Consider the following 20,439-nt stretch of genomic DNA (forward strand, 5'->3'; position numbering starts at 1 on the left):
TCCCATTACAGAAACATTAAATGCTGAACTATTTTTTCACTTATCAAATTCAAAATTCAAATTTAAAAATACAGAAAAATATTTCTACAGAGATTGCAGATAAGTTATCTGAATTCACTCTCAAAACGACTTCGTTCTTGGTTGAAAGAATAAAAAATTACAATGGTAAAGACTATTATAACAATGAAATAAATTAAAATTACAAAAATACTTTAATTCTCGTCCCAAAATGACGTCGTTTCGGCTAAATGCAAATAAGTTATATGCAGTAGATGCAGAAAAAAAAGACCCTTAAAAATAATAAGTTATGTCTGATTTATATTTTAAAGTCGCATATAATTTAAAATAATTAAATATAATTATATGCGCAATTTTACTTTAGTTTTAAGTATATATATTCAATTCTTTGGTTATACTTATTTATAATTCTTATATTTTTTTAAATTGGTTATTCATATATACTTAGAACGTTTATGTTAAATATATTTTTAGAAGATACTTGTACGAAAAAATGATCTCTTTTTGTTTTAATTTTTAAATTAAAAATTTATTTTATTTTCTCTTAAAGTATAAATATGTCATTTCTTATTTTTTTGCATTTAAATTAATTTTTATCAACTATACATATATTTTTATAATTTTAAATATTTTTTGTTTAATCTATAATTTTATATTAATTTAAATTCTTTATATATATCTTTTTTCGCACCATTGAAACATTAAATGTTGAACCATTTTTCCAGCCTTAAACTTCAAAATTCAAATTTGAAAAGTTTAAATTTTAAATATTAAATACTTAAGGGACATGATATTGTGGCAACCAAATAAAGTTATAACCAATGTTACGACCAATCATCTCACCGTTAGATTGGTAGTAGCGATCCGACAATCCTCATTGGTCTCTTAAATAGCCCTTCTATATTCGTTTCTCTCACCCCCTTCTCTCTCTGTTCCCTTCTCTCTCTCACTATACACTCTGCCACCGCCGCCGCTGCTCATATTTGATTCGAGATTCATCAAAGGTATTATTAAAAATTTTTGGGCGAAGCAAATCAATCACCGTAATTTTTTTTAAGGAGATTCGTTTTTTTGATTCGAGATTCATCAAAGGTATTATTAAGATTTTATCTCTTCGTTGTTTTTATTCCCAGTGGTTGCCACCCACAGGATGCAAGTGAGTTGTTCAATCAACAGTATATTATGGGTTCACGGAAAAAACAGTACCTAAAAAAAATGAAAAATTATTACAAATCAAAATTTGAACAGACAAGGAAATCGAATCTTGAAAAATTGAACCCTAGCTCACTTGCAAAACGAATATAGGAAATCGTGAATAATGAGCAGATCAATTATTTCAATTTTTTGACCAGATCAAAATTATGGGTTCACCTGTGTCTGTAAAGGGTATGGAGGAGCAAACATCAATATAGGAAATCGTGCTTCAAAGCCTCAAAAGTTTGATCAGTGACATTATGCCTTTGATGAATCTCGAATCAAATATTAATTGGACTTACAAAACCGCGATAATTGATCTGCTCAAAAAATCGAATCTGGTAAAAATCGAACCCTAGCTCGTGTATTAGGCGAAGTTCTCCGCGGGATGCAGCGGCGGTGGTGCGACGGAGGCTGGCGTCGCCGACAAAGGATATGGGCAGCGGCGGCGGTGGCAGAGTGTATAATACTTAATAGCAAATATCTTTTTACGATGCATGAGTTAGATGGTCACTGCTTACTGAATGGTCATTCTTTTACGTCGGCATGGTTTGTTAGACAATAAATATAAGAAAAACGTGTTGCTAGGAGGAGTGGGCCGGCCCTACGGGCTAGCCCATTTTGCTATCTCTATTTGTTATCATGTAATATGTTTTTATATTTATCAACAAAAAATGTTCTTATAGTTGCATCTATATTATTATCTATCTATATTTTTTAAAGTTGTCTCTAAATCGACTTTCTAAAGTGTGTGCATTTGTGGCATATATATATTAGATGAAGAGTTGACAAATATTTGAGTTATTATGTTTAATATTCTAATAAACACTTAGTCACACAAAGACGAGTTTGTTAGACAGTAAATATGAGAAGAAGAAAAATAGGTTGGCGGACAGGATGGGTCGAGACCAATTTGCCATCTCTAACTATCAATATTTTATATCAGCATATGATAGGTTTTTATATTTAAAATTACAGAAACATATTTCTACTGTGATTGCAGATAGGTTATTTGCATTCACTTCCAAAATGACATCGTTCTCGATTGAAAGATTAAAAAACTATAATAATAAAGACTATTATAACCCTGAAATAAATTAAAATTACAAAAATACCTTTATTCCCGTCCCAAAACGACGTCATTTTGGGTTTAATGCAAATAAGTTATCTGCAGTTGTTGTAGAAAAAAGAACCCCTTAAAAATAATAAGTTGTGCCTGATTCATATTTTAAAGTCATATATAATTTAAAATAATTAAATTTAATTATAAGTGTAATTTTACTTTAGTTTTAAGTATATATATTCAATTCTGTGGTTATACTTATTTTAAATTGGTTATTCATATGTATTTAAAACTTTTATATTAAATATGTTTTTAAAAAAATACTTGTACGAAAAAATGTTCACTTTTTGTATTACTTTTTTAAATTAAAATTTTAATTTATTTTCTTTTAAAGTATAAATATGTCATTTATTATTTTTTTGCATTTAAATTGTTTTTTATCAATTATACATATTTTTTTATAATTTTGAATATTTATTAGTTTAATCTATAATTTTATATTAATTTAAATTTTTTATATATATCTTTTTTCCTACCGCTGAAATATTAGATGCTGAACTATTTTCCGAGTCTTAAAGTTTCAAAATTCAAATTTGAAAAGTTTAAATTTTAAATATTAAATACTTAATAAAAAATACCTTTTTATGATGCATAAGTTAGTTTGTCACTGACACTGCTCACTGAATGGTCATTCTTTTTTTAATGATTAAATTTATAATTTATTTTCTACAGAACGATAGATGTCATTTTTATTATCTAAGTTTAAAATTTAAAATTTAAATTCTTTTGTATTAAGGATACATATTTTTTGAAAAATTAATTATTTTTATCTTTTCTATAATTTTTATTTTTGTATATTGATTATACATATAAGTTTAAAACATTTATTTTTGTATATTAATTACCAAATGAAAAGACCCAGTAACACATATCCTATTTATGCACAAAATAATTTCGTCTTTTAATAATTAAGCCCAATAGTGAGATATTAATAGGGTTAACAATTAACTATTCATAAAGTAGTGGTATATTAATGATGACCTATTTTCCCACCTTTAAGTTTAAATTTTGATTTTGAATAATTTTTCACCTACCAATGCAAAAAGTAATGGGATATTAATACTTTTCCACCTACCCATGCAGAAAGTAGTGGATCATTAATACATGTGTCTCCCACTATATATTTTGAACTATTCTTCCCACGCACCAATTTGAAATTTTGAATTTTAAAAATTTCCAAAAGAAGAAACATTTCAAATTCTTCCAAGTGTGAGCACAAACCTAAGAATGAAGGAGAGAGTTACACGTCATCAAAGTTGCCAAAGTTTGGATGAAGATTTTATATATTATTGCATTCCTATATTTCTTTATTAAAAAAAATATTTCTACCAAATAATGTTTCATTTTAATTAGGTAATATTTTTAACTAAGTCATCTAAATACTTTTCCAATGCAGTATCTGGAAAGTTTGAGGGGATATTATGATAAAAACGAATGGATAGATTGCTTGAGTTTGCCTTTTCAAATACTGTTAGTTGTGAAACAAAACAAAGCAACTCTTGGTATTCCATAATCGTAATAATAATAATCAACCATGATACTCTTTATGAACCATTTTTTGATGACTATGATTATGCATGATTACTTTTTGTATATGAAACATTATTAAGATGACAATCCATTGGTGGCTTGTCCTTTTCCATTGTAGTAATTTAATTAACATGAATATCCATTTAACAATGTCTGTTCATTTCCATATAAATTTTTTAATGCATAATCTTATGAAAAAAAAATAAAGACACTCAAAAATTTTAATGACATGGTGACTCCATGTTTCCTAAAACATAATGATCAAGACATGGTGGCTCCTTGTTACATGTATTATATGAAACGTTTTTTTGCTTGTATGTGTTTTAATATAAATTTATTTTATTAAATTTTATTTATTTTTCGAAATTAAAACAAAGAAATTAATATTTGAATGACTCCTCATTTTTGTTGAGTTAAATTTGGAGGATTTCAATGATTAATAGACTAATACATGTAACAACTATAATAATTATTGGTTCAAGGAATATTAAAAGATATATAGCTTATTCAAGACAAACATGTGAGAACAAAATTCTAGCAACAAAAGTATAGAATTAGAGCAACATTCTATCTTATTCTATCTTGTCTTCTTCTAAATCACCATTTGAAACTATGTTGCTGGGTTGCATTGGTCTAGCATCGGGCACACTTCGAACATCCTTTGAAGAAATAGATGATGGTTTTATGATGTCGAAGTAGTATCATTCATATCAAACTCATCACTTCCACCATCACGGTAAACATATCTGTCAAGAACAAAAATAAATTAAAGAACAACAACAATAGTGAGAAACAAATTATGTATGGACAAAAAAATAGAAGGAAAAATTCATCTTGCTCTTGCAGGTATTAAAGATAGAAGACATAAGGACTTTAAGATAAAAGAGAAATTTTTACCGTGTTGAATTTTGAGATGGTGCCCAAGGCTAAACATCAAAATTTAATCATTTAAAACTAAGGACATTTTATTTTATCATCTCGTTCATGATATTGTGTTATGGAAAAAAATACTTGTAGAAGAAAAAAAATAGAGAAGAATGTCATACCTTCATCTGAGGAAGTAAATAAATACATATTCTAGTGATTCTAAATCATCCTGTCAGCTTTACTCTACAATACTGCTCCAAAAAAATGAAAAATATTACTTGTTCATATAATAGAAGAACAACTTGATAAGATGAAGAAGATAAAGAGACAGAGAAAAGAAGAAACATATGCACAAAAGCTAATTACCAAATGAAAAGTCCCAGTAACACATCCTATTTATACACAAAATAATTTTGTTTTTTAATAATTAAGCCCTATAGTGAGATATTAATAGGGTTAACAATTACCTATGTAGAAAGTAGTGCGATATTAATAATGAACTCTTTTCCCACCTTTAAGTTTAAATTTTGAATTTGAATACTTTTCCACGGCCTACCAATGCAAAAAGTAATGAGATATTAATACTTTTCCACCTACCCATGCAGAAAGTAGTGGATCATTAATACATGTGTCTTCCACTATATATTTTGAATTATTCTTCCCACCCACCAATTTGAAATTTTGAATTTTAAAAATTTCCAAAAGAAGAAATATTTAAAATTCTTTTAAGTGTGAACACAAAGCTGAGAATGAAGGACAGAGTGACACGTCAGCAAAGTTTCCAATGGTGGGTTTAAGATTCTATATATTAAGATATTATTTTATGCTTTGAGTGAATATAATTACATAGATGAAATCAATACAAATTATCCCTGAGTTTCTTTTAAAAGCTTGAATTGGTTTACTTAGAAATAAAACAAAATTTGCTACGTTTCTTCACTTTTGGTTCTTTATATTTTTTATTTATTTGTTGTAATAATATTATAATTATGTTTTTTTATTTTAATTATTTTTTAGAATTATTTACATCTTATAAAAGGTATTATAATTTTCATTTGTTGAATTTTGAACATTAAATACCACTTTTCAGAAGCAAGAATTCTTCTTATCAAATTCAATTCCTCGAATTTTTCTATTTTCTATGTATTTTTTAATTAAAAAAATGGGAAAAAGGTGTGTCATTTTAAATGACACATCTTACATTCTTTCACTCTCACAAAGAGGTGAGACCCACATCTTTAAAACTTTTTCCCCCTACTCTCTCTTCCATGACATATCTCTTTCTCTCACTTAAAATGACACAACTTTGTGTCCTTTAAAATGATACACATTTTTTCCGTAAAATATACTTATCAAACTATGATAAACAAAACTTTGGTGTTGTTTGTTTATTATTTTGAAAAATAATATATTTTCTCAAATTAAAAAGAAAAGAAAAACTTGATTAACAACGAGTGTTATGTAACCACGCCAACAATTTATCTGTTTTATTTCCCTTATATCCATCTCAACAACGAGAGTATTTTCAGTACTACGGGGTATTGATTACTAGATATGATGGGAGATTTTACACTATTTATTCTCGGGAGTACGTAGTGTAAAGTACTAAAGTTATTTTTTTCTCTCTCTTTGAAAAAATATCAACTGATGTGACACACTCCCATTGATCCGTTGTACCTACGACAAGAATACTAAATTTTTTTCCCTATGCAAAATAGGTCTTAAATGGTTTTGGGCTTACTGGGCTTGACAGAAATTTGTGACTTGAATACTGTTTGAATTTTTAATGTTTTTGGTTTTTTTATTACAATAAAGGGACATAGCCCAAGGAAACAAAAGAAAAAAAGAAAAAAAGGGTTATACAAGTATTATGTTATAGGAATAAACAATGACTTTACTGTAGAGATAAGAAAAAAAGAAATAGAAAGTGAAATGAGAAAAGAGAAAAAAAAAATCGTGGACCCCATGTCTTCATTGTTTGTGCAGGAAAATAACTTTTCTTCCTGTTGCATGATATTTATATAACCCAAAGTTAAATAGATGAAACTAATTCTAGAGGTTTTAATGTAACAAAGTTGTGAGGGAATCCAGAATAAGATACAAATGATTCACTATAAGTCCACATGGTTTGGATAACTTATATCTAACAGAATAAACTATAAGAAATCGTGTTATAAAAAAATAATTATGAGTGTTCTGTCTAAATTATAGAACTGTCTAGTCAAAAACTAGTGAATTGTTGGATCAGGTGCTCTCTCTAAGATATCTATGAAAGAGATATCCTTGAGGTTGCGGATCACTGTGCACGAATGTGAATAACGTTTGCCAATAAGGTGGTGTGTGTGCACATAGTGACAACATAATAGTAAGAGAGAAAGATTAGATTCATACCTATATGTTTTACCTCTTATTTATATAGTTTATCTGTGGGTAGGATAGTTTTGGACCTTTAGTGGCTTATCTAAGAGCCAAGTCCAATTGTCTTGCTGTCTCCATATGATTGTCACTAATAAGGGATTCTCTTCCTTATTTATATGCTTTTTTTATGTCGCCCTTTATTGGGCTTCTTATAATATGTGCCTTTCATAGACCTATAACAGTTGCCCCTCATCCCGGTAGCTTGGGTGTCCGAGCTATTGGGGTGCATGACATGTTTCGAGCTTCTTTATATCCGGGCTCACATAGTTGGGACACTATTTCAATCATTAGTCCTTTGACGAACTGGGTTTGAGTGGATCTTTGAATATTAACCTGATGATCTGAATCTCGGCACATAATCTTTGCATGTAATTTGGCCACCTATGCATGATGTTTGAGTATCCAAGATATCCCCACCTCCTAAGAGCGGTGACCGAATTCTCCAAGATCAAGATCCCCGGTTTACATATCTCGGTTACAAATTCGGGACTAATGCTTCACATCTTTATATTTTCCAGGTAATGGTTACACCTTTTGCAGGTGGCATTCTATTATTGGTTTGACATGATTTAGGAACCAGCTGCCGTCTCTGCATTCATGCACATTAAATGTTAGTTGTTAGAGCGTCCCTTCAACCGTCTTGTCTACAGTGGTTTGACAATTTTATCTTGCCTTTTTAATTTCACACGCGCTAGACTATTCAAGCACTTCTATTGATTCAACTTCCCCTTCTCATATCAATATCATTATTTACATATCAGAACTTACTTCATTGCTTCATTCATGTCCTCCATCTTCGTAGAGCTTCGAATCTCTTCACTTTCCAGGTACCTCTACAATCACCTGTCAATGTACCCCCCTTTGTCTGAGTTTATTTTTGAAATCTCATTAACTTGTTGTACACGTATATTTGCTGAACATGTTCGCATCTTTGGTAAATTCTTGTTTCTGAATTCATTATTTTCTTTCTGGGTTCTTCAAAATTGCTAAACAAGACTATCTTTATGCTTTTCTACCACTTGGGATTTGCTTTCTGAGTAGGATCTCCGGGGTAATTTTACCCTTCATGAGTATTTCTTTATATCCTATTTCCCCCCCAAAAATGACGTAAATGAGAGTTAGGAAGGATGAGTGGCCGAGGAAAACCAACATGTCCAAGAGGGTTTGGTCGAGGTGATGAAATGGAGGGGGGATGATAAAGAGTTTCTGGAAAGTTTGCCAGCCGGGCCAAAATTTTGACTTTGGGGTATTCCTCGAATCGAAGAAGAAAAGCAAGTATTAATGCTTCGAGATTACCGTAGTGGAGGTGGCAAGAAGAAAGCTAAATCACAACTTGCTTTAAGCCGATGCCATGGTCGATGTCATGCAAGACAAATAAATGAATATTTTAAGCCTTCAAGTTCTTCTGCCACTGTTCCAGCAACCGATGTCACTTCTCGGGCACGAGGATCCAAGATATTAATATCCTCTTTTGCACCTTTAAAAACATTAAGGATCAAGATGTTGAGCATCCAATCATTGATCGCTTGATCTGAGATCCTCCTTTTGTAGCTACTTTTTTTCCCCTAACGACACGGATTAAAGATCCTGATTCTGAAGTATAATAACCCTAACCTAATTAAATGCTAAAGTGATTTGGGGTAATTATTTAATCATATAGGTGATCAGATTAATTAAGTGAAAATCTTAATATAAAGGTTAGATTAAATATTAATTAAACACATTGTAGATAAAATAAGTGGGACACTTGGTTCAATCAATATGGGGTGTTACAGTACAATAAAATAATAGTGTAAGATATTATTAAGGGACATTTTGTACTGTGGAGATCACATTAGATCATTAAATGGTACCTTAGGAAATTAAAATGATTAAAGGGACATAGAGGGAATAAGGCTAGATGTTGTTTTATGCCTTAAGAATTTAAAACTCGATATTTCCTCTCTCATCCTTCATCTTTTTCGTTTTCTGCTTCAAGGAACTAAGAGAAGCCATTGATAACCTTGATTTTTCAACTTCTTCATCTCTTCATAGAATCACTAGGTTCTTGAAGCAAAAGTTCTTATTTTTCCACTCTCAACAAAACCCCTAATTTAGATTTTATAGAAAGCTTGTGGTTGGAGAGTTTTCTCCTCTTGAAAGTGGTGACCCACCCTTAGGAAAGGGGCAAAGAGTGTTGTATTTCTTCCATTGAAGGTTGGAGAACACTCTTTGCATGATTCTAGATGAGTTGGTGTTTAGAAATCCCACTTTCATTGAGTTTTATGAACATTTGCATTTCTAAGTTTTTCTATGAAATTGGGTCTTAAAATGAGCATGATTGAGGCTTAGGCCATGTTGGGGAAAGAGTTTACATGAGAATTTTAATGGTGAAAATGTATTTGAAAGATTATTTTACCCATCTTCATCAAATTTTGAAAATTAGGCGTAGATAGTATGAATTCTTACATTTCAAGTAATATGACTTGGATTGTTGATATTGATTGTGTTCAAGGTTCTTCTAGGTTGGAGGCAAGTGGACCAATCTTGATTGATCAAGAATTTGAGAAGCCAATGGAGCTTGATATTGGCACTTGAGTTATTTCAAGTGAAAGTGAGTTCATGACCATGAGTGGTGTATGGAATCCCTTATGTTAGTTGTGAATATATGTTGATATTCACATGGTTGCAATTGATGGTGTGTTGATGTTGATTGTAATTGTATCTTGTTAAGTAGGTGATTATTTAGCAAGTTATTGATTATTGCTTAAAGAGCAAGCTAGCGGTTGTGAAATTTTGGTGCTTGGATCAAGCAATGGGTAAGAGATTGCAAGGAAATTATCCAATGAACTCAACCCACACCTCCATTCCTCTTGAAATCCTCTAGATTTTGAGAAAAACCCTACCCATTCCCACGAAATTTTGAGGAGTTTGGTGTTCTTGAAGTTGTTTGCTTGAGCTATTGCTTGGGTATTACTTGGAGGAGTCTTAGGCTTGATTATTGGTAAATTTCACCACTTATTGCTGGATGAATTTTGAGATTGAATTTCATGACCTAAAGCTTGTGTTCTTGGATTGATGTACTTGGGAACCTCAAATTGAAATTGTGTATTAGATAAATATGTCTTAGAATGATGTTTTATGATGATTAAACTCAAAAGATTATTGGGGAAAATTGGTAACTTAGAGAAATTTTGGATGATGATCTTGAGACTTTGAAATTTGGATTGTTGTGTGATTGTGAAATTGAGTTTTGGATTTGATATAATGGTTAATTACATGGTGTGTGGTGCATTGGAGGTGTGAAAATCAATTGAAAATCCCTTGGTACCTTGAAGGTGAGATTTCGGCCTAGTAGGTGTAATTAGGGAAAGTTGGTTCAAAAATTATATAATTGAGTTTGTGATGATTTGAATCAAGTTTAAGTAGGTTGTGTGATTGTGTAATGTATATGAATTGGAAGCAAGATCATTGGATGTTCCATGGTGTTGTATTCGGCCATAAAGGGGAAATTGGGGAAAATGAGGTTGAGTTATGATTAAATGAAATTGAAGACTTGAATTGGTGTTGTGATAGGCTAAGGAAGCCTTAGGAATGTTCAAAAGAAATTAAAACCATGAAATGGGTAAAAAGGGCCTTATGGCCGAATTGGTGTATGTGTGGGGGGAAATGCATTATTTTGCATTTTGACTTGGTTTACAAGTGGATTGATCATCCTATGTGTGATTATTGTGGATTGCCTCCCATGGACGTGATTCTTGAGGGTTGAAGCTTGGTGGATTGCCTTTGGTCCTTGACCAAAAGAATTTTGGTAAGTATTGAGTCACTTTTGCTTCGTTGCTTGAATGACCAATTGAGTGGTCTTTATGGTACTTATGAACATGAGAATGACCTTTTGTGTAGGCATTTCTTAGTTGGAGCAAGTTACGAGGTAACTTGTATTTGAAGCTACCTAGCTTGGAAGCTTCAAGAAGGTAATCTCTTGGTATTGGGGTTAATTCTCATATGTGCTCCACCATGCCCATTGGGGTAGTGGTTGGAATTTGTTTGTGCAATAGTGTAAGGGGTTTGCATTTGTCATTTAACATGACACAACAAACTTTTCTACACACAACATTTTGTGGGGCCCACACTTTTTGAAGAAAAAAGAAAAAAAAAGAAATTATGACACGCAAAACGAATCTCTATAACATTACACAATCACTTTTCCTACAACATAACTCTTATAAAACCCATAGTGTAATTATAACATGTTCATGCATTTGTGAATGTTGGGTACACAGAGTTGTACCGTATCTCTGGACAGTAGATAGTTATCGTATGGCGTTGGGGACTTCCACTGGATAGGTCTCTGTAGGGAGTTCCAGTGGGCCTAGGGCCGCGAAGATGTTATCCGTTGAGGAGCACTCTAGGAATGTCTCGGGAGTTATGGTTGGGGGCGCCTTGGATGATGTTCCGGGAACACATTCTTGGATGAGAGCCCGTATGCTATATGCAAAGGCCGTTGGGCTGGATGAGTACATGGCTTTGGCTCAGACCATTCCTGCTCCATCATATGTCTTTCTCTTCTATCTCTCTAAATGCCTCTCTATATCCCCCCCTCTCTTGTTATCTTCCTATCTCTCTAAATCCCTCTCTATATCCCTATCTCTCTTTATCTCTATGTTGTTATAGTTCATTATTGCATTTTACATCTGAGTGAGCCATTTGGCGGAGTGGTCCTTCAGAACCTTTGGATTACTGAGATATATTCGTATATCCCATCCCGCGTTTTGGGGCTATATTTCAGGTGGTTGTAATGGCACATGAGTGTTGGGCAAGAGGCCTACAGGTTGAGGAGTAATTGATCATATGGAGAGCATGACATGATATGCCACTTTGCATTTTGGGTTGTATTTGATAGGCTAGACTTAGTGCATAAACATTTGGGTTGCATGAGTTATCTATTTCATGCTTTTGTTGTTCATGTAGTATTATTTTGGCTAAGTCTAGCATTTATGTAATTATTTGTATTTACATTTGGATAATTGTAATTGAAGCGTTATGGACCTTGTGTAAATTGTAAAGCATGTATGTGATGGAAGGACAATAGACCTATTTTAGGTTATGATTTTATATGTCAATTGTTAAGAATGCATGTAATGATGTAAATTATATGATTGTAATGATTTTTAAGTCTTAATGAAGTTAAGCAATGGATTGTAAAGTAATTATAATGATGTAAATTGTTATGGTTGTAAGAACACCAAGACATTGTTGGTCCTTGTGTGCCACCCTTGTCAATTAGGCACCATTTGATGCTTAGAACACACTTTTGATAAAGTGAGATATGTTAAATAAATAAAGGAGATGCTGTCAAAATTTATAATAAATAAGAAGTTTTTAGGCTAACTTCGGGAGAGCATATCACCCTCCATAGAGGTCTAATAGAGACGTGTCATATATAATTTTGAATCTTGAGATGTCAGTTATATTGTGCCAAAATTTGATACCATTTGAAGCTATGTAGCGTCTTGTAGGTCCGATTGAGTGAGGATACCCAAAGAGGCCCTGTGCAGGGGCTGTTCAGGTCTGTGACTTTGACAAATTTTTGCTCCTTCAATTCTTACTCAAATTAGGCGCATGATATATCAAATTAAAGCCCAAGGTGTCTAGTTTTCTGTATAAAAATTTGAAAGTAATTGGTTGAGTATATTATCCAAAATCACAGAAATGATGAGTGATGTTTGGTGCTATGTTTTGGGTTGGTTGGCAGTTTTGCTTGTGCAACTTCAATCGGTTATAACTAGAGCTATAGAACTCCAAATGAGGTGTGTGATACCTTCCCGTCAACTGTTCTATATTTTTTTTATTTTTTGATGATTGCATTTCAAGCACAGCTCGACATTTTTCGTGTTTGCTTCGATACCCTTGTGAGTTCGCATAAAGCCTAGAAACTTTTCAGCAGGGACCCCAAAAGTGCATTTTGCTGGATTTAACCTGATATGATGAGTTTGAAGCTTGTGAAAAGTTTGCTCCAAATCTTGCATATGTGCTCCAAGTTCTACTGATTTAACAGTCATATCGTTAATGTAGACTTCAACATTCTTGCCGAGTTGGTCCTCAAAAACTCGGTTCATCATCCTTTGATATGTCGCCCCGAAATTCTTCAATCCAAAGGGTATGACATTGTAGCTATAATTTTTTTTTTTCTGAAATAAAGACAATTTTCTCCTGGTCATTTAGGTGTAAATGAATCTGGCTGTATTTGGAGTAAGCATCCATAAATGATAACATTTGGAACCCGGATGAACTATCAACAAGTTGATATATATTTGACATTAGATAAGTGTGCTTTGGATACACCTTATTAAGATCGGTGTAATCCGTATAGAATCTACATTTTTCGCTGGGTTTCTTTACCATGACTATATTAGCCAGCCATGTGGTATATTGTATTTTCCTTATGAATTCAGCCTCCAACAGTTCCTTTACGTGTTCTTCTAATACCTACCATATTTCTGGTTCAAGCTTTCTCTTTTTCTGTGCAACCAATTTAGAACCGGGATAAAAAGATAATTTGTGATAGCAAGACTTTAGGTCTATCCGGGGTATTTCAGTCAACTTCCATGCGAATACATCTCTGTTGTTTCTTAAGCATTATATCAACCTCGTCTTCATTTTCGGTTCAAGCGCTTTGCTTATTTTGGCTGTTTGACTAGGTTTTTCGCTTAGAGGAATTTATTCTAATTCACCATATGGTTTTGGTATTGGCGTCACATTCTCTTCTCTCATATCAAGTTCAACCATGTTGACCGGCTTTCCCTGTTGGTGAGTTTTTGTTCTTCCCGCTGCTCTATCTCCAACTCGAATCTTGGGTGGGGAAGACAGTCCACCTTCAATATCCTTCACGAATTTGAAATAACATTCGCGTGATTCTTTTTTATCCCCATTGGTGGTGATCACTTTATCTCTATTGCTTTTCATCTTCAACTTTTGATATTTGGTAGATACGAGCATATCCTATTTGTGAATAGTTGGTCTCCCCAAAATTATGTTGTACATGTATGAAAAGTAGGCTACAACGAACCTTACCCTTTCCGACTTAAAAGACTCTCTTGTCCCCAAAATCAGTCTAAGGTCAATATATCCTTTTAGTGGGGTTTTTTTCTCCATTAAAGGCTATCAACATGGTTTTACATGGCTTCAAATCTTCTTCATCTACGTTCATTCTCTTGAATGCATCCCAGAGGAGAATGTCAGCACAACTACCAGGATCAACGAATATCTTCTTGACACAATAGTTTACCAAGGTATTGGTAATGATTAATCCATCTTCATGTCCCATCACAACATCTCTCAGCTTTTCTTTGGTGAAGTACAGGAGTGGGGGCTCTGGCTTGCTAGAATCTTCTTTAAATTTTTCCCGTTCTCGTACTGAGAGTACTTCTCTGAGGTATTTCCTTCTAACACTTGACGACTCTCCTCTACCGCCCAATGCTCTATTGATCACATTACACTCGAACTCAGACTCTAGGAATTCATTACTATTAGACTTTGCCTTTTTGCCCTTGTTATCTTCAGTCTGCTTCTTTCTCCTACCGGGCTGTTGTTTAAATTCCGACCCCACTTCTTTCTTTTGTTATTTTTCCAACCTTGTATCCTAATTAGGTAGTGGGGCAACTTGCCCTCATTGACATATTTTTCTATTACATCTCTCAAGTCCCAGCATTCATCAATAGTGTGTCCGGGTCCATCATGAAATGTGCAGTATCTTGGTCGATCTAACCCGTAGGCCTCTCCACTTTCTCCATTTCGGTTAATGCAACTTATTTCCATATTTGGGATCTTGGCATATTGAGTGGGGCGTAGTTTTCATACCTTTATCTCAGTGGTTATTAATTCGAGTTTCTCCCCCGAAACTCGGTTTGTCTTCTATTTTCGGGTTAATCTTTTCGTCCAGGGCTTCTTCTTCTTAGAATTCGTCCATCAGCCTCCTTTGCAGCAACATTAACTAACTCCATCTTCTCCAGCTCCAAGTATTTCTTGGATTGAGCTTCGAATTCCACTAATGACCTGATCGTGACTTTGTAAATGGATTTCACCAACCTGGATGATCCATATAACCCGGCCATAATCAGATGCACATGTACATTCTCCTGCAACCTTGGAACATCAAGTTTTGCGGCGTTAAAGCGATCCAGATATTTCTGAAGTGTTTCACCAGGTTGTTGCTTGATCATGCCTAAGGAAAATTCTGATCTCGGCTCCTTTTTACTCGTGGCAAAATTTAACAAAAATCTGCTGCCGAATTCTTCAAATGATTCGATTGAATTCGCTGGTAATGTTTAGAACCATGTTTGTACGACTCCCGTCAGAGTTGTTGCAAACAATCTTGTAATTAATGGTTTATCAATCCCTTTTATATACATGTCTGTATCAAATGCATAAATATGAACTTGTGGATCTTGGCTTCCATCATATTTCATCAACTCTGCTAGATTTAAATTTTCTGGGAAAGATGCTTCAACTATCTTATCCGTAAAAAGACTATTATTATATTTCCCCTCTATGATATTTTCTCCTGTATATGCCAACCTCAGTACGACCGACATGCGTCATGTTTTAAACTACATTTCTATTCCTGCCACCATCAAGTATATCCTGGTTATTCCTTTCATCCCGGGCTCCATCTACGTTCACACCCCAACTCATATTTTCTTGATTGGTTCGTCCTCTGACATGCATATTTGTGAGATGATCTCCATCTTGATGAGGCTCAACTCGTTGATTCGTGTCAACTCTTCTGCTTGGATCATCTCTGATTTGTCTAATAGTTGGTTTGAGGTTTCTCATATGAAGTAAACATTCCTCCAGATCTCGAATCCTTTGAGCATCTTGCTGCCTCTGAAGCTCGTTACCATGCTTTATCTCATACATTCGCTGTAAAACTGCATTCACAGCGGTCTGGGTTATATGCTGGTCTGCATCTCTGACTGGTGGGGATTGCACTGGACCGAGTTGTTGAATGTTCTGGATTGCAGTAGGCGTGGATACCAAATCTGTAACATCCCGTGTATACCCGGTTTGTTAACATGCCATCGTATTAAGCCACGCTTAATTAAAATGCGGAATATTATTTTTCTTTTCTATCATGACATCATTATCAATTACCAACTTGATTACTTAATCATTTCAAAACATCACTGTATGTAAATTGCAAATAAACAGCTAACTGAAATACCTCATAAATATATATGACATAAATGTGTCTCTAGCCACGGAACTACAACACGTAGACCGGACAAACCCTGATAGTTTATACAACTCAACAATAACATACTAATCATCAATGTGGCATAGACAAACCCCATGCTCACCAAATAAGGCAACAAAGCCCACAAAGAGTCTCAGCTCAATAATCATATAATGACAGAAAACATAAACAGAATCCAATATCCAGTCATGTCAGCATACAACATATATAAATCAACTAAGCTCCGACCTCCTTCAGCCAGAGGCATCAGCCCCCAAGTTACCTGAACCTGAAATAAGCGCCCCAAATGTAGGGTGAGATCTCTAAACAGAAATATCAGTAAGACATGGGGTCCTCAAGGATCTTCCACCCCAAGCTCACTTACATGTGCAATATAAGTTCTAAAAGCAATAATTCAATATCAGTTCCAAAACCAGTGCAATGCAACAGATAATCATGTCATGTGTGTTATAAATATTCTACTGATCAGAGAAGTGCAGGAATACGTCTATTACCCACACAGTACGCGCCCATGTTGTACCTGCCCACAGGATTACAACCCGTCTAAGCGAACACCACATACATATCATAAGGCATTTGCACTTAACACCTCAATAGCATTTCAATAAAACAATACATGAAAACACATCATGCATATAAATCATCCCCCCATGGGACATGGTGGAACAAAAAAAGGCTAAACGGAGGACATGAGAGCTTACCTTGCAAGCTAGCTATCCAAGCCAAGAGTCCACACAAGCTCAAAGTCCACACACAGCACAATCACAATCTGTACAAGCCCGTAATCACTTGATTCTGACTTAGTTTAATCATTACAGAAGTCCCACTTCATCAATCTAGGGTCCACAAACCCAAAACACAGTTCTGTATGAACAATGCAGCTACTGTTCTTCGAAAACCCAGAATATCCGGATATATGTCGGGGGCATATCCGAACAATATCCGGATATCTGTCTTGCAATATCCGGATATTCAGAACCCCATATCCGGATATCAATATCCGGATATCCATATCCGGATATTTATAACCCAATATCCGGATATTTCGCGGTAGAACTCAGATTCTGCATTTCACGAGATATCAATCCAAAGGTTCGACTTTTACCGATTACAGAAGCTTAAACATGCATTTTAAGGTGTGTTTAACCTTACCCAACCTTAAGTTATCAACTTTATCTTATTACATGCATCAAGACTTCATTTTTAACTATTAACTCATGATCAAAGGTTGGTGGAACTTACCAATAGCTCAAAACAGAGAAAGGAAAGCTCTTGGAGCTCACCACCAAGTCCCCACAGTTCTGACTTTGCAAGGAAACGAAAATGACAACAAAGCAAGGTCCTTTCTTCACAAAGATAGCTTCTTGGAGTACCAACCACCAAGAAAATGGCTTCAACCACACAAGCCAAGGAGCTCAGCTCTCTAACTCTCACAAGCAGTGGCTGAACACTCAGGAAAATGGTGCCTCTCAACCTCTCAAGACTAGTTCACAACATCTAAGGTGATTCAAAGAGGAGATTGGGAAGAGAATGGCCGCTTGGCTCACCAAATGGAGGGAGGAAGACAATGGAACAGTGGAGAAAGCTGGTCAGCACCAAGGGTCACATATAAAATGATTATGGCTTAGGGTTTTGGGCCAAAATGAGTATATATAGCCGATTTAAGTGTCAACACACTGTATTACCACTAATAGCTACGCTTAGCATTTTAATCCCAAATTTTGGATTCTGAACATACTCATTTTTCTAAGATTTATCATATTTTTATTTTATTTTATTTTTCGCAGCACCTTTCCGGTATACGATTTTTCATAGCCAGTATCAGTTCTGGCACCAGTTCTCATTATTTTAACTTGAAACTCGTTTTACAAGTCCTATATATTACTCTAGTGACATATACACACTTTTCATAATTTTCCGGGATACTTCATCGGTACGCATTTATACCGAGTAGCAGAACCGGTATCTGCACTTTTCGTCAGAAAAGCGACTTTCAGCATTATTAATCACTTACCAATATTATTTAAGCCTTATCATAATTATTAGGGTCAATTATGGAATTATTTTCTAATTTCACACAATTAATTAATTAACTTCCTTAATTAACGGTGCAGATTCTTACAAAAACCGAGATCACATCCTATTCATTGCTGATATTCAGTTCATTTGCATGTTGCTCCTTCAATACTAGGTTTGCTGGCAGTGGCAACCTAGCTGGTGGGAACGGTGGTTGCTGGTGGCTGCTTCTCGTATTTACCATGTTGGTTGTGGGAGTAGAAAAAATCTACTTTTTTCACAGATAGCGCCAATGTTTTGTTTGAGTGACAAAAGTGTCTAATCAAAGATTAGTGAATTGCTCTTTGATCTGGTGCTCTCTAAGATATCTATGAAAGAAATATCCTTAAGGTTGCAGATCACTGTGCACGAATATGAACGACATTTTCCAATGAGGTGGTGTGTGTGCACAATGACAACATAATAGTAAGAGAGAGATTAGATTTGTACCCGTAGATTTTACCTCTTTTTTATATAGTTTACCTATGGATAGCGTCGTTTTGGACCTTTGGTGGCTTATCTAAGAGCTGAAGTCCAATTACCTTGCTGTCTCCATAGGATCATTATTAATAAGAGATTCTCTTCCTTATTTGTATGATTCCTTTTATGCCGCCCTTTATTGGACTTCATATAATATTGGCCTTTCATAGACCAATAACAATGAGAAATCAACGCCTTAAAAAAATAAATTTTTTTATGAAAATTATAAATATAATTTAACAAATGTGAGTCATTAAATGAGTATCTGCACAACATGCAAATTTTTTATTTTTTATTTTTATTGTAGTGGATCCATATCCGGATTTGACTGATTTAAAATAGCAAAATTGCATTGAAAAAATTTGTGATCCTTCTTCGGAGCTAAAGTGAGGAAACATAAAAATAAAAATGAAGCATAACCAGGAAGAAAAAAAAAACTCTATGACCCCAACGTAGAAAGGCTAAAAAAAGAACAGAAAATGACAGAAGGTTTCCTCCAAATAATATGACTAAACAGTAATAACTAGATCGGTGTTTTTAGGTGAACAAATCATAATAATAATTTTTTTTTGGATACAATACAATCATCATAATAATTTTTAATAACATATTTGACTCGTTTATTTTTTTTTTCCAATCTCGGTGATGATTTTCTAACACGTCATGAAAGCAACGACTATGAACCTGAAATTTGCCGACTTTATGACCTAGGTCTCGCATTTCAACTATGATGCACACAACACAATGGACAATTGAAAGTCGAAACAATAGAAAAAGGAAGGTGGGGCTTTGCTGCCAATTGCCAAATGGTACCAAATAATTAAACGGGACTTGAATAATTCTGGAGAGATCTACTTAAAAAGGATGATCAATAATTGAGTAATGGATTTGAATTATACCCATAACCAAGAACAAGGAATATAGGTTGTTCTATTATGGCCACAATATTCATTGAATACTAAATCAAGTAATTGTTGATCAGTGTAAAGTTTAAAACTCAGTTTGCCATTATGATTTTACCATAATGTTTATTAAAAGCAAACAAGAAAAGTACGATTTCGTTTTCAAGTGTAAAAGTAGCCACATGCTAATAATAGTTCTGGGATCTTAAAATATAATTCTCCCCATCGTATGCAAACAATATTTACAGTTTACGTTATTGTTATGCAACTGCACGCGGTGACGCTTAGTTATTCCCTTCACATGCTACCGGCGTGCTCACTTAATGCGTTGCCCATTCCCTCCCTAAAATAGAGAGCGCAATCAACCAAGTACAGCACATATAAGCGCTTTGTCATTATTATTTGCCCAAATCTATTACATATACATCTCAGTATTCACTCTCTTCTCTTCTCTTTCTTATTTTAAATTCTGCTAAAAATTTACACTATTCACCAATAGATTGTGATGACTTCAACAATTCTCTAATCGCGGGACAAACTCAAAAAGTGGATAAGTCAGTCAAGATTCCTAAGGAAAATATATTTTCTATGTTGTACAAAATAAAATTATGTCATGC

General features: G+C 34.0%; 1 protein-coding gene across 1 annotated transcript; it reads right to left on the reverse strand.

Moving 5' to 3' along the window:
* Positions 1-14,249: 14,249 nt before the first annotated feature.
* Positions 14,250-14,947, reverse strand: LOC133308706 (uncharacterized). Its single transcript, XM_061509385.1, has 2 exons — positions 14,822-14,947; positions 14,250-14,714 (listed from the first exon to the last, which is right to left on the reverse strand). The coding sequence occupies exons 1-2, from the start codon at positions 14,945-14,947 to the stop codon at positions 14,250-14,252; spliced, it is 591 nt and encodes a 196-aa protein (XP_061365369.1).
* Positions 14,948-20,439: the final 5,492 nt, after the last annotated feature.

Source organism: Gastrolobium bilobum, unplaced genomic scaffold (assembly GCF_033153095.1).
Source record: "Gastrolobium bilobum isolate Gb01-03AN ecotype WA unplaced genomic scaffold, APGP_CSIRO_Gbil_v1 utg14120, whole genome shotgun sequence".
Lineage (NCBI taxonomy): Eukaryota > Viridiplantae > Streptophyta > Magnoliopsida > Fabales > Fabaceae > Gastrolobium > Gastrolobium bilobum.

Coding starts and splice junctions, on each gene's coding strand:
- LOC133308706 (XM_061509385.1), bottom strand. CDS start 14,947: ATGGAAATAAGTTGCATTAACCGAAATGGAGAAAGTGGAGAGGCCTAC. Junction 14,715..14,821: donor AATGCTGGGACTTGAGAGAT/GTAATAGAAAAA, acceptor TTTAAACAACAG/CCCGGTAGGAGAAAGAAGCA.